The sequence below is a fragment of the Equus przewalskii genome, chromosome 7, assembly GCF_037783145.1.
Source record: "Equus przewalskii isolate Varuska chromosome 7, EquPr2, whole genome shotgun sequence".
NCBI lineage: Eukaryota > Metazoa > Chordata > Mammalia > Perissodactyla > Equidae > Equus > Equus przewalskii.
This window is the reverse complement of record NC_091837.1, coordinates 76563032-76576721: the sequence shown is the minus strand read 5'-3', so window position 1 is coordinate 76576721 and position 13690 is coordinate 76563032. Positions and strand designations below refer to the sequence as shown.

Below are 13690 nucleotides of genomic sequence, written 5' to 3'. Positions count from 1 at the left end.
TAAGGAATCCAATTACAGCAGCACCTGAACTTGCATCCTGGACATGTGGAGGGGACAGCGGACAAATGAGAGAAACACAGAAAATATCCCTTTTCAAATCAGCAGCCGCCATCGTATATATAATTATTTCTTTGGGGTATCTGAGCTGTGGCTGTACATACCATATGTCAGAGAGAATAGTTAAAATTATAAAAGAGCATAAGCAAAATGCAGACCGCACAGAGAAAGAAATCTTTGGTATCTTTGGTGTCATCAACACGATTAAAATTACAAATGGAAAAAGTCAGTGAGGTAGCCTTCTTTGGTTCTCACTAGAAATAGAAAGTTTTTCCTTTTTTTTCTTTTTTCTGCTTTTTTTTTTCCTTTTTTGTTTTGTTGTTTTACACACACACAGAGTTCATTCTTGGAAGCAGCTAGTATAAGGGTTCCTCTCTTTTTGCTGTTACGATTTTTTTAAAATTTATTTTTCCAGTTTCTGTATAGAAGCCCCGAAATCCAGGCTGGTGAAGCGGGGTCTCGGCTTCCGTTTTCTGAATGCACAGGCTCGGGCTGAACAGTCATCGCTCGTCCACCAACTTTGCTCTGTTGTTCTGACAGCAAATGAACGGCAGTGCTCTCTGTTGTTTTAAATAAAAAATATAAACTATACAGCGCACCTTTCTCAGGTGCTGAATAAGTTAAATAAATAAGTTACAATAGGAAGGCTCTGAGGGCCCCAATAATTAAAAGGGGAAGTTCGCCTGGTACCTGGTGGGGTTGCGAACTTAAATTAAATAATTTAATCATTGTTATTAAGCTATTTTAAAAGTTAATTCAAGAAGGAAAAATACCTCAATTTTTGTTGTAACCTGTATTTCTTCCCTGTCTGTAACAGAATTTCACTGCTTTATAAAGCAAACTAAACTTCAAGAGAATTCTAAAAGGGATTTTGCATCTCCGATGCACCATTGGTCTAGATTTTGATAAATAAGCACAAGGAGCAAAGTCAAACTAAGGAAGAATGATTAAATAATTACCAAATCCTATACATTTGTGTGCTAGAAACTAATTTAAATAAATTAATTACATTAATGGTACTTAGCTTGTTGGGTCATAACCCAAAGAGACAAGGAAAAAAGTGTTTCTTTTGACTGTCTTCATTGTTTGATGGACAAAATGGATAACCTCTTTTGATAGTCTAAATGAAAATAAAGCAGGAAATTATAACCTCTTTCTCATGTTCCTCAAGGCCATTTAGATGTGACAAGCATGAAAGAAAAATCGCCACTTCCCCACTCTAGCTAGCGCAGCCCCCACAATACCACATCACCATTGTCTCAACCCTGGAAACCAGAGCCCACTTTTCCCCTATTACTTTGCCTTTTACTTTGCTATTTTCTTCCTTCTTTCTCTTTTTTTGTTTTCTGTATTTCCATTTTTTTTTTTTTTTTGGTCCTTTTTCAGGTCTTTGGATTTAGCTTTAGTTATGAGAGATCCAGAATAAAGCTATTCAACCGAAGTCATCAAGCATGTGTATCTTACACAGATGATTACATACCATCCACTTGGAAGTTGAGTTTATCTTGAATGTGCCCAAATGAAAGGAATTCCAAGTGTACACAATGAAGATGCTGGGATACTGTTTTTTTTCCTGCACTTTAGTTTTCAATGTTACAATAAATAATGAAAACAATGTACATTGCAGAAGTACCACATACATGTTAAATGATCACTTAAAATTTATTTATTGTAACAGATGACAGTATGTATGTATGGAGATGTTTGTGCACACGTGTCTGTGCTCAGTCTAGACACCCATGGGCCATGTGTGCTAAGGACATCTATGAGAATACATGTGAAAAGATGTATCTAAATCTGTATACATCCAAGCTGACCGACTGTATAAGGTTTAAGCAAATTTATCTACCCAGGTTGATGCTATGTGAAATCCTGCTGCTAAAGATGGAGCAGAGTGGAAGACTTCCACAGGATGAACAAACCTGTAGCAAAGTGTTTTTCCTATACACACTTTCTCCACTAAAAAGGTATTAGCTGGTTGATTACAGTCAACCAAACTCAAAAACCTATAAGGAAAGCTTGGGCTCTAGCTTTGACTTGCCTCGGACTGTCAAGAGTCATTTTGGTGTCTGAGAACAATAAGCATTTCTGGTCCCTGTGGGATTCATCCAATAGCCCATCAGCGTCAATTTTGTATCCACCTATGTGAGGCCCTATATTATTTTAATAATTGTTTTTGTATTTTATAACTTATTCTGAGACTTTCTGAAACAAATAAACAAACCTTCCTTTTCCCCTACCCTTGTAAAGAAACAAATCATGGGTAGAAAATAGGCATTGGGACATCCATGTTTAAAGTCAATGTCACTAACTTAGGAGAGTTATACATCAACCTCAGGTGCCCCTTCTTCCTTTAGTAAGGATTTTGTGGCCTTATTTGAAAACTAGAACCTCCTGTTGTTTTAGAGGTGATTTGGGCTTAGCTAAAGGTACAAAATTATTAAGCTATCCAGTCTTGCAGGTAAATACCAGAAAGTTGTAGGCACACCAGCTCTATCCCCTCTCACTCTTCCTGGTCAGGCTAACAGATCTGCACCACACAGTATCAGCAACAACAACAAAAAAATCCGCTCCCATCTGTTAGGAATCGTGACAGTTATCCTCACAGCACTTGAGGTCAACCTTGAACACAGGCATCATCTCATTTTCTCTACTTTTTAATATAATACATTATTCTTCAACAACATTGGAGCTCAGACAGTTCTTTTTATATTTTTTAAAATTCCTACTATATAACCTCGTGAAAAATCAGAGTTCACCGCAAAGGTATATTGTCACGACACTTTGGTAGTGGTAATCAGACACTTCTATAATTCCACCAGCATTTTCAAAAGTGGGAAGGTGTGCCCCCCTACCCAAGTGGTAGTGATATATATTTTTTTAAATATGCTCAACTTTAATTTATTAGCACAAATAGGTGGGCACCCAGTACAGATTAGGTAAAATGGTTGATCATCTAAAAGGTATTTATATTTGGCTGTGAAGTACACTGCTTGACTTACAAAAATGCACGTGTGTGTATATATTGGTATGTGTATATGTATCAGATTTACCTTCCTAATTTTGATTTGGTTTTAGCTGGCAATGAAAGTTAGCTTTTCCTAAGCCCACAACTGCCAAGACTCTGCGGGAAGAGAGACGCTGCAGAAGTGATGCCCTGATCTCTCCAGAGAAAGCGTCACGCTGGGTCCTTTGTGGCTCATTCTCACCTGTACCTTTAAGTGGTACAACCTACACGCTATTTTACATTTTGGAAAAGCCTTTACATATTGGGGTTGAGTTTTTATTGTTGTTGCTGTTTTCCTTTAAAAAAGAGATACATTGGCTCTTTTTAAAAAAATTTCCCAGAATGAAACAATTATATCCCCCATAACAAAATCACATGGAAAACAAAAGTAAAGCAAGCATATTTGCCTAAAGGAATAAAGAAAAGTATTTTTCCACTCAATAGCATTTGGATTTCTGTTGCCTCAAGAATGTGAATTTTGGTTGAGAACTGTCCCTTCACACTTTCATTGCTGATAGCTAAGGCATGCCTGGAATTCTTCTTGAATTGAGAAAATGGATCCTAAACTATAACCAAGTCCAAACAGTTTTCTATGAAATTATTAACTTAAAATAAGTTTTAACAATGCTTGAGGAAATTCACTGGGTCAAATTCCATTACCTTTCAACTTGAAGGGGTTTTTTTCTTTCATATTTTTAACAAGTTGAAATTCTGTGGGGCTTAAAATTTTGATACATAAATATATAGATACACATATGTATTTATACACGTATGTGAATCATTTTTTAAAAGGAAGCACTTCTCTCTGGTGTGACATTATCTTGTATGAGACATTTGTCAAAAGTCCTTGGAGGGAAGTTCTTGCAATTTTTACATTATGAGATCTTCCTCAAATCACCAGGAGCACTGAAGGCATATGTGACTACACCTGGTTTGGTCAGTGTTGAAATCTCAGGCCACAGAGGCAGCCTCTTTGGGTTTAGACAACTCCAGGGGATGCCAGAGACCCAAATGTCAAAGAACCACTAACCAAACCAAGAAGGTTTGGCTCCTTAATTCAATCTCAAGAAGAACAACCATTTCCATTGGCCACAAGTCACAAGGATTCATTTAGAAATACCCAAGCTGAAACTCATTTTTATCCACCCTTTTGGAGCATTTCCCTGCTGAAATATGCTCTTTTCTTGGTCATTTGACAAAGCAGACACGCAGAATGAGCAAGAGACAAAGGGACAAAGGGAAAAGTCAAGGAATATCCCCAGGTAGGATGAATTACAGAAGCCATAGAGAGTCACCTTCTTTCCCAGCTCCATGGCAGTTACCCTGCAAACAGAGACCCACATGGTGGGAGAAGGGAGGCAGCACAATGGACAACGGGACTCCCAGGGGCAAGACTCTCGGGTTCTCCCCAAACCCTGCTTTGCATTTTTTCACCAAGATTGAGAATCATCTCCCCACCCAGCACCACTGCCTCACCCCAGTGCCAGCTGTGGTTGCACACAGGCTTGTCTATACGAATTGGTAATTACAACCCTGAGGAAACCTGATCAACCCATTGCAACAGGACTTGGACTTCCGCTATGAGAAATCCCTCTGGTGGATCGACTTACTGAGGGGGATCTAGAATACCCTAATGGGACAGGGCAGCTCCTGGATAACAGATTTCTGGGCTGGCTTCATCTCCATAACTGGTGGGAATGGACTACTGAGCCTTCCCAGCAGTTACAGAAGATGAGCACCCCACTGCCACTGGCCCTGGTCCAGTTCTGTTCGGGGTCTGGTGGATGAACCTTACTCACCATCTTGATCATGGTTGAGGGATAGAATAGAGATGACTCCAAATACAAATAAAACTCATTTGCACCACAGATCCATTTATCAACAGGTTAAATGCTGAAATGCTTGAACTCGACTTTCAACCTTTCCCAGGAGTTTTCACAGAAATCTGAATACTCCAAATCATCCACAGCGGCAAATGAACTCTGGGATGGCATGATTAGAGATGAGCAAAATTCTGAACTGAATACTTAATAAACAAAGCACTTGACAAAAACAAGACATGAATTTGGATAGCAATAATTTTGGGTTATCACCAATGTCAAGTTGAATCTATATATGTATTCCTATATTATATATATATCTTTCTTTAGAAATGCAACTTTACAGCTGATTTTTAAAAAGCTAATAGAAAAGTAGAAACTGGCAATTATTTTTACATGTTTCCCCCACCCTCAAATGAAGCCCTGTTAGATGTAGCAATCACACGAAAATGAGGCTGTCCATTCCTCTATAAACTCTTTGGTTCTGTGGCTTGGGAGAGGATGTGTCACCAAGACCCCTGACCCTAACCCTCACTCCCCTTCCCTCCCCTGATGATGAGACTCTGAACAGAGAAGCAACCAAGTCTAAGGGATAAGCAAAGAACATTCAAGTGACAGTATTATTTCTCGCACTCTGCAAAGCAGAGAGAAGAGAATCATTCAGTATCCCAACATCTTAAACTTGGAGTCCATGGAATCCTTTGAAAGATTCCATGTTAGGGTAGAAAGCCATAAAACAAAATTAAAGGGAAACAATAAAATCAAATAAATGACCCTTTCCTTTTGTTGCTCAGAAACAAAATTGATTACCTTTACACAGATCAATGGCGCTATTAGTATTTTAGCCAGGCAAGAGGAGATAACGAACTGAAACAAGAGGTGTGAGAAATCCTCATCTTTGGTATTGTAGCTGTTGAGGTTTCTGTTGCTCTGTTCCGTGTTCTTTTGAAAACTGCATAGGCACAAATTAAAGACAATCTTCAACTTTAAGATTACCGCGTGAGTTGTCAAATGAAGCAGCCGCCACTGAGGCTTTTCCTTATTTCTATTCTTGTCTCAACCCTTTCTTTAGAATCTGCTTCCAAAAAATGTCCCAAGAGGTCTGTTTGAACACAGTGTGTCTCGCTGTTTTTTTTTTTTTTTCTGGCGTGCTTCCTTCTTGTTGGTGGTGATTTTCATTGACTTATGTATTTCGTTATTTATTCATTTTAATGGGACGGTTTTGTTTGTTGCAGAAGTAGGTGCAGAAAAAGTTTCTTTGGTTTCGATTAAGTAATTCATAAAAAAGTCAGTCTCAAGTGTCCGTAAAGAATCACTGCAGTGTTTGGCTTGCTTTGAACATCCCCATGGTGCCCACCTGGGGCCATTCACTGGTAAATATGCACATCGTGACCTTTGCAATCTCCCAGAGTCCTGTGGGCACTCTTCCGCTTGCTGTGGGAAGGTGACAGCCAGGAACCAGAGCTGACGTGGCAAAGCCACTCCCTGGGTGGCTTGGCTAACGTCCTTGGTGTAGCCAGTCTGCTCTGCCTGATGGAGAGCCGAATGCAAGAGCTGAATGCCATTTGGAGTTGCAGAGGTTTTCTGATTTCTAAAAGTAATCACAGTATTTTTAGGCTAGAAAATGGCAAGTAAGAAATGTCTTTGGTTTGCAGTATTCTGCTTCTTTGGTGTGCTGTGTTTTCTCCAGATTTATTCAGCTGTTTTTCTAGGATCATTCAACAATGGAAGAGATTTAGGACTAGATGACAGTCATGAGTAACATGTATGGTGGTTTGAATTATTCATTTTTTTCTTGCTAGAAAACACTGAAAAGATCCCTACCAATGGGATGGATGAGGGAACAACTTAAATCTGAAACAGTGAAAATGAATTATGTGGTGGTAAGAATGCACAATAGGAGGAACCAGGTGACTAGTAACCAAGAAAGATACATTAGTGATGTAAAAAAATGTAGATCTTTTAAAATGCTGCATTTGCTCCATGTACCGTAACAGTTAAATTGGCCTCCTGAGTGTGCGTCTGCATTATGTACAAACAGAATTTGTAGCAAACTGCAAAATGTGCTTGAAGCCATATTCCCAACGATTCCCTAATGACTTCACAATCGGCGTCTTGAAAATCCAGATGTGATGAATCCAGAACCTTCCTGACTTCTCTCTTTATCTTTGTTGTGCTTGATACTTTGAGCTCAAGTGCACTGATTTGTTTTTTTGATGGATCCAAGACCACGTGAGATTTCCAGGAGGTAAGGGAAAGAAAACTGTAAACTGGATCAACTGAAAGCTTTCTAAACCATTCAATGAAAAGATGCCTGAGTTGGAAAAACAGGTCCTTGGATTTTTATTTTTTTTGACTTCCATATTTAAAACTTGTGCTCAATAATTATCATTCTGATGTTTTTTATGTTATGGCTGTGAACTTTGTGTACTGTGGTATGATGAGGCTAAGCACTTGGAAAGCAAATGAGGTCATTCTTGTTGCTAGATTCTTCCCTCATTGCAGCATCTTGGGAACCCAAACTCAGAGTTCTTACATGGGCCAAATTCCCACTGTTACTTGTGGAAATCTGACTGCAAGAAGCTGACGGGACCCAAAGCAGGACTGTTAACCTTTTAAGCAATCCTGAGCTTGGTTGCCACCACACTGAAATTAATTTGCTCCAGGAAGTCCCCCATTTGGGTTTCTGGGATGCTTAGCATGCTCAGAGGACAATGACTGGTTCAAAGAGATTAATTTTCAGCTTGCACTTGGACTCCATAGCCATTAAAACAAACAAACAAAAGAACACCTGGCCTATGATTACAGCTAGAATAGAAGTTTCTTTTCAAGAGAATTGTGCTTTCAAATCACCAGTGAAGGGCCCCAGCTAAGAATCTGGTGTCTTTTTCCTTTGTGTTTTCTTTTGGTATCTGTGGTCCTCGCTTGGAGGTGACTTGTGCCAAACTGAGAGTCCTTCCATCACGCTTTGGTACAAGTGCTCGAGGTGGACGAGGAGCCCCCTGTGCTCAGGTCGTCTTGCCACTTCTCCAGGCTTCGACGCCGGGCGTTCATGAAGAAGTTGCTGACAGTCGTGAGCTCCAGGCCCAGCTGCTGGGAAATGGTGATCTGCATCTCTTTGGACGGACGTTTGTTCTCCTTGAAGATGGCGAAGAGTGTTCGGCGTTGGAGGTCGGTGAACACCAGGCGGGATTTCTTCTGGGAATTGTTCCTGTCTTTGTTAGGTTCTTGCTCTTTGCGTTTGCACGCTTGAAGGGAAAGAAAGAGAAGAAGGAGAGATTCAGTATGAGAGTGAGAACTGGCCTGAGAAGGTGATCCATTGAAAACATTGACAAAGTCGTACAAGGGGATGTAAACCGTTAAACGTTATTGTGCAAATTGCCCAGCTGTCAATAACCACCCTTCTCGGTTCATCTCTGGTGATGGAAGGCATCAGTTAGTCGGGGAAGGGAGAAAGGAGGGAACAGCAGGGCTGTTTTACACAGTCTGGTTTTGAACCAATTGGGGTTGCTTTCTCTTTCAACCCCCACCCCCCCACACCCTTAAAATTCTTGATCTCTGAAATCAGGCGCTGTGAAGGGAGTGAGGACTCCAGGTGCCCAGGGGAAGCCTGGCTCAGCAGCTCCCCTTCATACGCATGCTCTAGAACTGTTTACGGCTGAGCTGAAATTACATTCGGGAGTCAAAACTTAAAAGTGCCTAATTTTTCAAAACCAAAGCTTCTACTCATATGACTCAAGAAATTGTTAACAGAATGAAATTAGAAGTGACAGAATGATGGTATCATCCTGACCCAAAGCCCCTTCTTCCAGACTTTTGAAAAATTAAAAAAAAAACAAAACAACACAGGGAGGGAAAGATAGGAAAATATTGGTTTAGCCACCTCTAATTTGGCTAAGTGTGAGGTGAAGCCAGTACCAGAAGACCAGAGCTGAGCGCAGTGGAAGAACCCAAAGTTACAATGTCAGGACCCCTTAGATATGTCAACAGTACATGCAGAGTCTCTGACTTAGTAGATGTGTATCCACACCTGCATTGACATATACAGCCAGGACATTAATTTATGTGTCACTACCTCTGCCTTACCCTTCAAGTTCCCAGAAGGCAGGTGTCAGGTCTGTGTCATATTCCCGACTGGCTCTTTTCGGAGCCACGGACATAAATGAATGCTTGGGATACCGATGACAAGTGGTGTCTTGGCTCTTTTAGGGAATCTGTACACTTCATAGACAGATTTGGTCTGAGAAAAGTGACTCGTAAGGGTTAAATAATACAGGGCCCACAAATCACGAATTTAAACATGAGAACACGTGTTAAAATCACTGGAAAGAAATAGCTCCCGCAGGGTTGTGGTGCAGCTTCAACAGGGTTAATCCCGGAGCAGGAAGGAGGGAGCAGGGGCCGGCTTCACACACTCTTCCGGAAGCAAATCCCACTGGACATTCTGGCCCAGGTTGTGAATCTCTTCCTATTTGGACTGATGTTACCCCAAGCCTGGCAGTTCGGGGTGCTGCCTGGATGCTATTCCATACTCCTCAAAGCCCTGGTTTGCAGATTTCTCTTCCAAGCCCTGGGTCAGGGTATTTCCTGCTCGTTGCATTCTGCAAGGAGCGCCGTGCGTAGTGGGTCTGCTACAGTTTGGGTATCAGGGGAATATCTACTGTTAGGTCTTAGGATTTAACCTGAGGACCAACACCCACAGAAAGGATATTCTGGAAGCTGAACTTCCCCCTGCCTAACTGGCCATCCTCCCTGGTGGATGCTATCTGCCATAAACGAATCACTCTCAAAATAAATGAAAAGTGACGACACTCTCAAAGGGCAGGAACAGGAGAACCCTCAAAAAGGAAAACTGTGGGGCTGTGTCAGCTTTGCCCAACTCTTTCTTCCTGATTTTTCCTTCTCTCATTTTAAAGAATGAAAGTAATCACACTGCCTTCGAAAGTTAAACACACACACACCCCCCCTATAAAAACATCCATCTAAAAACCTATTCTCTTGGGAGATTTGGACTTTCTCAGATAAGGCGTCAGCTATGGCTGTCCTTCTCTCTCTATAGGAGTTTCCCGATAGAGTTGTTGTCTTTGCTCATTCCTGCGAGGATCTTGCATTTTTGTTGGATTATGTAGTTTATCATAACCTCACTTTCAGACTTGCTCTCTCTTGTCCAATCTCAGTTCTTTACAACAGTGCTTCTAAGCTCTAAGGTGCAAAGGAATCATCTGGAGAGCTCTTTCAAATGCAGATTCGGGTGCAGCCAGCCTGGGGCAGGGCCTGAGAATCTGCATTTCCAAATGAGCTTCCAGGTGATGCCGATGCTGCTGGTCCACCTGCCTCAGTTTGACTAGCAAGCATCTACCCGATTTCTACAATCTCAGAGGAGCACCTTGATGGAACGGAAATCTCTGGAGCTAGACGTGCCTGGATTCAAATCTGGGCTCCTTTGCCTCCAAGACTTGGGATCTCAGATAATTACTTATCCTCTCAGTGCCTGTCTTCCTCATCTGAATAATGGAAATGATGAAGCTCACCTCAGCCGAGGCTTAAGTGAGGTAACATGTACATGCTCCTTCCCCACCCTCCCTCTCAGTGGATGACCCCAGCAATCTTGAAGTAAATAAATAGGCAAAATTATTTTCATTTTAAAACAAAATAAATGGAGACCTAGAGGGTGTACACGATTGACGGAGCTCACATTCCAAGTTTGCTGCAGACCCAGGGCAAGGATCCGGTCCTTTGGTCTCTCCATCTTTCTCCTCTACAGAAATGGCACCCACGCCACTGGCACATGAAGGGACCTGTTTGCACAACAGCCTCTGGGGCTCCACCCCCAGAGATTCTGATGTTCACCTTGTGGGGTAGGGTCCCAGAACCTGTGCTTTCATAAACCAACTCGGGCTTTTCTGAGACATGGGAACCAGTGTGCTTGATTACACTGTCACGTTAGGTCCCCAGACTATTACTGTTCCTGCCCTAACCTCCTTGGACACCTGGTGCCAAGCCTTCATCTGGAGGATTATGAATAAATAGTGGTGCATGGTAATCTCCTGATAACAAAATCTGGGCAAATATCTTCTTCAAACATTGGTTGAGGTCCTCTGTCAACTCTTGCTCCTTTGGATTAACCGGACAGCCCTCAATTTTCATACCAATATTGATTATTCTTCAGATAATGCTTTATATGTGCTTTTAATAGGGTGTTTAGACAGTATTGGTGCAGGTCCATGTTAGCCTATCAGGTTATATTTTGTTTTATGCACACAGACGCACATATACACACACATATAAACTTTAACAGAAAAATGTTAAAGGTTTAATGTTCAGCAAACTGCAGAGAAAGAAGAGATCAACAGATCCAGTGTATGCCTTCTCAACATCTTTCCAAAGCCACCAGATGCCACACCAACAAATACCAATCTGTAGCCTGTGGTCCGCAAATGTACGGCAAGTCCAAAAGCCCAAAATAATGGGGCAGTAGGTACATAAGCCCAGAGTCCTTACAGCTAGCAGTTGCCACCCCACGATTCTTACTCACAAAAGGCAACTGGTCAGGAGTTGAAGGAAAATAAAAACAAGGGAACACCTGCTTTGAAAGTCTGAGAAAAGGCAGACAGAGAGAAAGGTGTCGGGAAGCTGGTATGAGGTTGTGAACCTCAGAATTTCTCAGAACCAAGGTGTGAAGCCAGCTATGTCCACAGGCAGAGTCAGAGTATAAATGGTTTTGGTGTTAAAATATTACACTCTACAGTCAAGTACCCATTTCTACACAGCTAGTAAAATGCCAAGTAGCTCCCTATGACCTGGGAATGTGTGTTAGACACTCAATGAACAGCAGGTGCTCATCGGTGGTGTTCGTGGATCTAGTCTCTGCTGGGTCCCAGCCACTCAAGGTAAATTCTGCCCCAGGAAGGTGTGAGGTCAGCCCAGTCTCCTGCAGGCCACTTGAATCTGTTCCTTCTCCTCCATCTTCCAGGAGAAAAGCAGGAAGGGCATGCCCAGGGGTGAGGTGTGTATCACACAGGGTGATGGACATGGGCGTGGATGCAGACAGCCCTCAGCCATCCTTGACTTCCCTCCTCTCATGGGCAAGTGATCCCTATGTGGGCTATGGGAGTTCAAGAGCTCATTTATTTTTCAAAGAAGAGGAGAAATCATTTGTTTATCTACAATGAGGTTATCCACCCAGGCTACAGTGCCTCTTCCTCCCTTTTTGGGCAGAAGCAGCGTGAACTCAGATTGGGAGTGCTAGCTCTCTCCCGTGGACCAGAACCTGGGACTGGCAGGTATACACAGATAGAGGGATCTGTGGTTAATGACAAAGGTGACAGCCAGTCACTGCCTAGGAAAGGCAGGGTCCGGGGTAGACAAATTTTTCAAACCAGTGAGTTCCCAGAATGAAATAATAAGAGGCAAGTTCTGGTCCAAGGCACAAGCCCTCCCTGAGATCTTGACTCTAACTCGCCTTTTCCCTCTCGGCCACAGTGTTTTTCTCCCTCAGACGGTCAGAATCAGGACAAAGAAAGCGCATCTCTAAGGACGTGCCACGGCCTGTAGCTGATCCGAGCCAGGAGAGAGAGAAGAACTCGCCACAACTGAACCTTTCTCCCTGCCTGCCAAGCCCAGCTCCCTACCCACGCAAGCAGCTCCTGGGTATCCTTGGGAACCCAACTGTCCCCAGGCGCCCAGAGTAGCTGGCCACAGCTCTGCCCAGCGCTCAGACATGGGCAGCATGGAGGTGCGTGGTCAGGGCATGTGGCAAGGTTACAAAGCCAGAGGTGATTCACGGCAGGAGATTCAAAGGGAGGCTGCACAGGGTGAGGGACAGTACCGGGGACTGGAGAAAAATATTAAGGAGGCCACGAAAAGTGATGAATCATCCTGTGCTTTCCTTTCACTTGCGGCTGGGGAGGGGCCTGGTGCCGACCACAAAGGTCAGTGACTGTGTAGTTTCCCTGACAGAAAAGGCTCCTTTTCATGCACCACTAATTTCCCTTCCTGTGACAAAGGTCTTTTGATATTTGCATAGTGAGGGCTAAAGGATTGCCGGAAACCAGGGCCTTGGTGCTGGTGGGGAGGGGAAAGGAAGGCAGAGTGGTAGAGAGAAGCAAAGTGGGGACAGGCACAGGGCCACCACCTGCTTGCCACCTGTTTCTTTTCCCCTTTGGTTTTCCCTCAGAGGGCTCTGCCTGGACATGGGTAGAGTAACTTCAGTTGTGTGTGTGTGTGTGTGTGTTTGTAGGGTGAGAGGGGAGTATCTAGTAGGTTCTGTGAGGCAGATAGAGGCTGGGGATCATCCTGCAACTACACTTCACCTTGACACCTGATCTCACAGGTGCTGTGTCTTCAGCTCTTCAAGGCACCTGCACATCTCTTACCTCCCACAACTTGATCCTCATCGCTCAGTCATAGGATCTTAAGACTCTTGTTAGTCTGGGGCTGTCAGTTTACATGTAGGGAGCTGGAAGCCAAGCGAGGTGAGTCTGAGCTGAAGCCATGGTCTGGATCCCCATCAGAACTTTCTTTCCACAACATCTTTGAAGGGAAGGTGGGACAGAGGTGTGGATTCCCATTTTACAGTTGGTGAGGGTTCAGTAGCTTGTTTAGGGTGACGGAACTAGTGTTGGAGCTGGGACATAGGCCTGGAAACCCCGTCACAGCCTCCCCGGGTCCTGGGGAGCCTGTGAAGGAAGAGGGACCGATCACTGGGTCAGACTCCTCGGTCCTCCCCGCTCTGGAGCTGAAACTCCCCATGCTACTGGGATTTTTGCCCCATGAATTCAGGTCCCTGTTGAACAATCTTCTCAGG

The 13690-nt window shown here is 43.1% G+C and overlaps 1 protein-coding gene and 1 long non-coding RNA gene across 2 annotated transcripts in view; both read right to left on the bottom strand.

The window, feature by feature from the left end:
• Positions 1 to 325: 325 nt before the first annotated feature.
• LOC139084572 (uncharacterized) lies at positions 326 to 5940 on the bottom strand. The gene is made up of 2 exons (XR_011542061.1): positions 5695 to 5940; positions 326 to 617 (listed from the first exon to the last, which is right to left on the bottom strand). It is a non-coding gene; the product is annotated as an uncharacterized lncRNA (long non-coding RNA).
• Positions 5941 to 6090: 150 nt separating this feature from the next.
• ONECUT2 (one cut homeobox 2) overlaps positions 6091 to 13690 on the bottom strand; it is a 43101-nt gene continuing 35501 nt past the window's right edge. Inside the window, exon 2 of the mRNA XM_008521240.2 lies at positions 6091 to 8132. Coding sequence (XP_008519462.2) covers positions 7846 to 8132 — 287 coding nt within the window. The 3' untranslated portion in view covers positions 6091 to 7845. The remainder of the gene's footprint in view (positions 8133 to 13690) is intronic.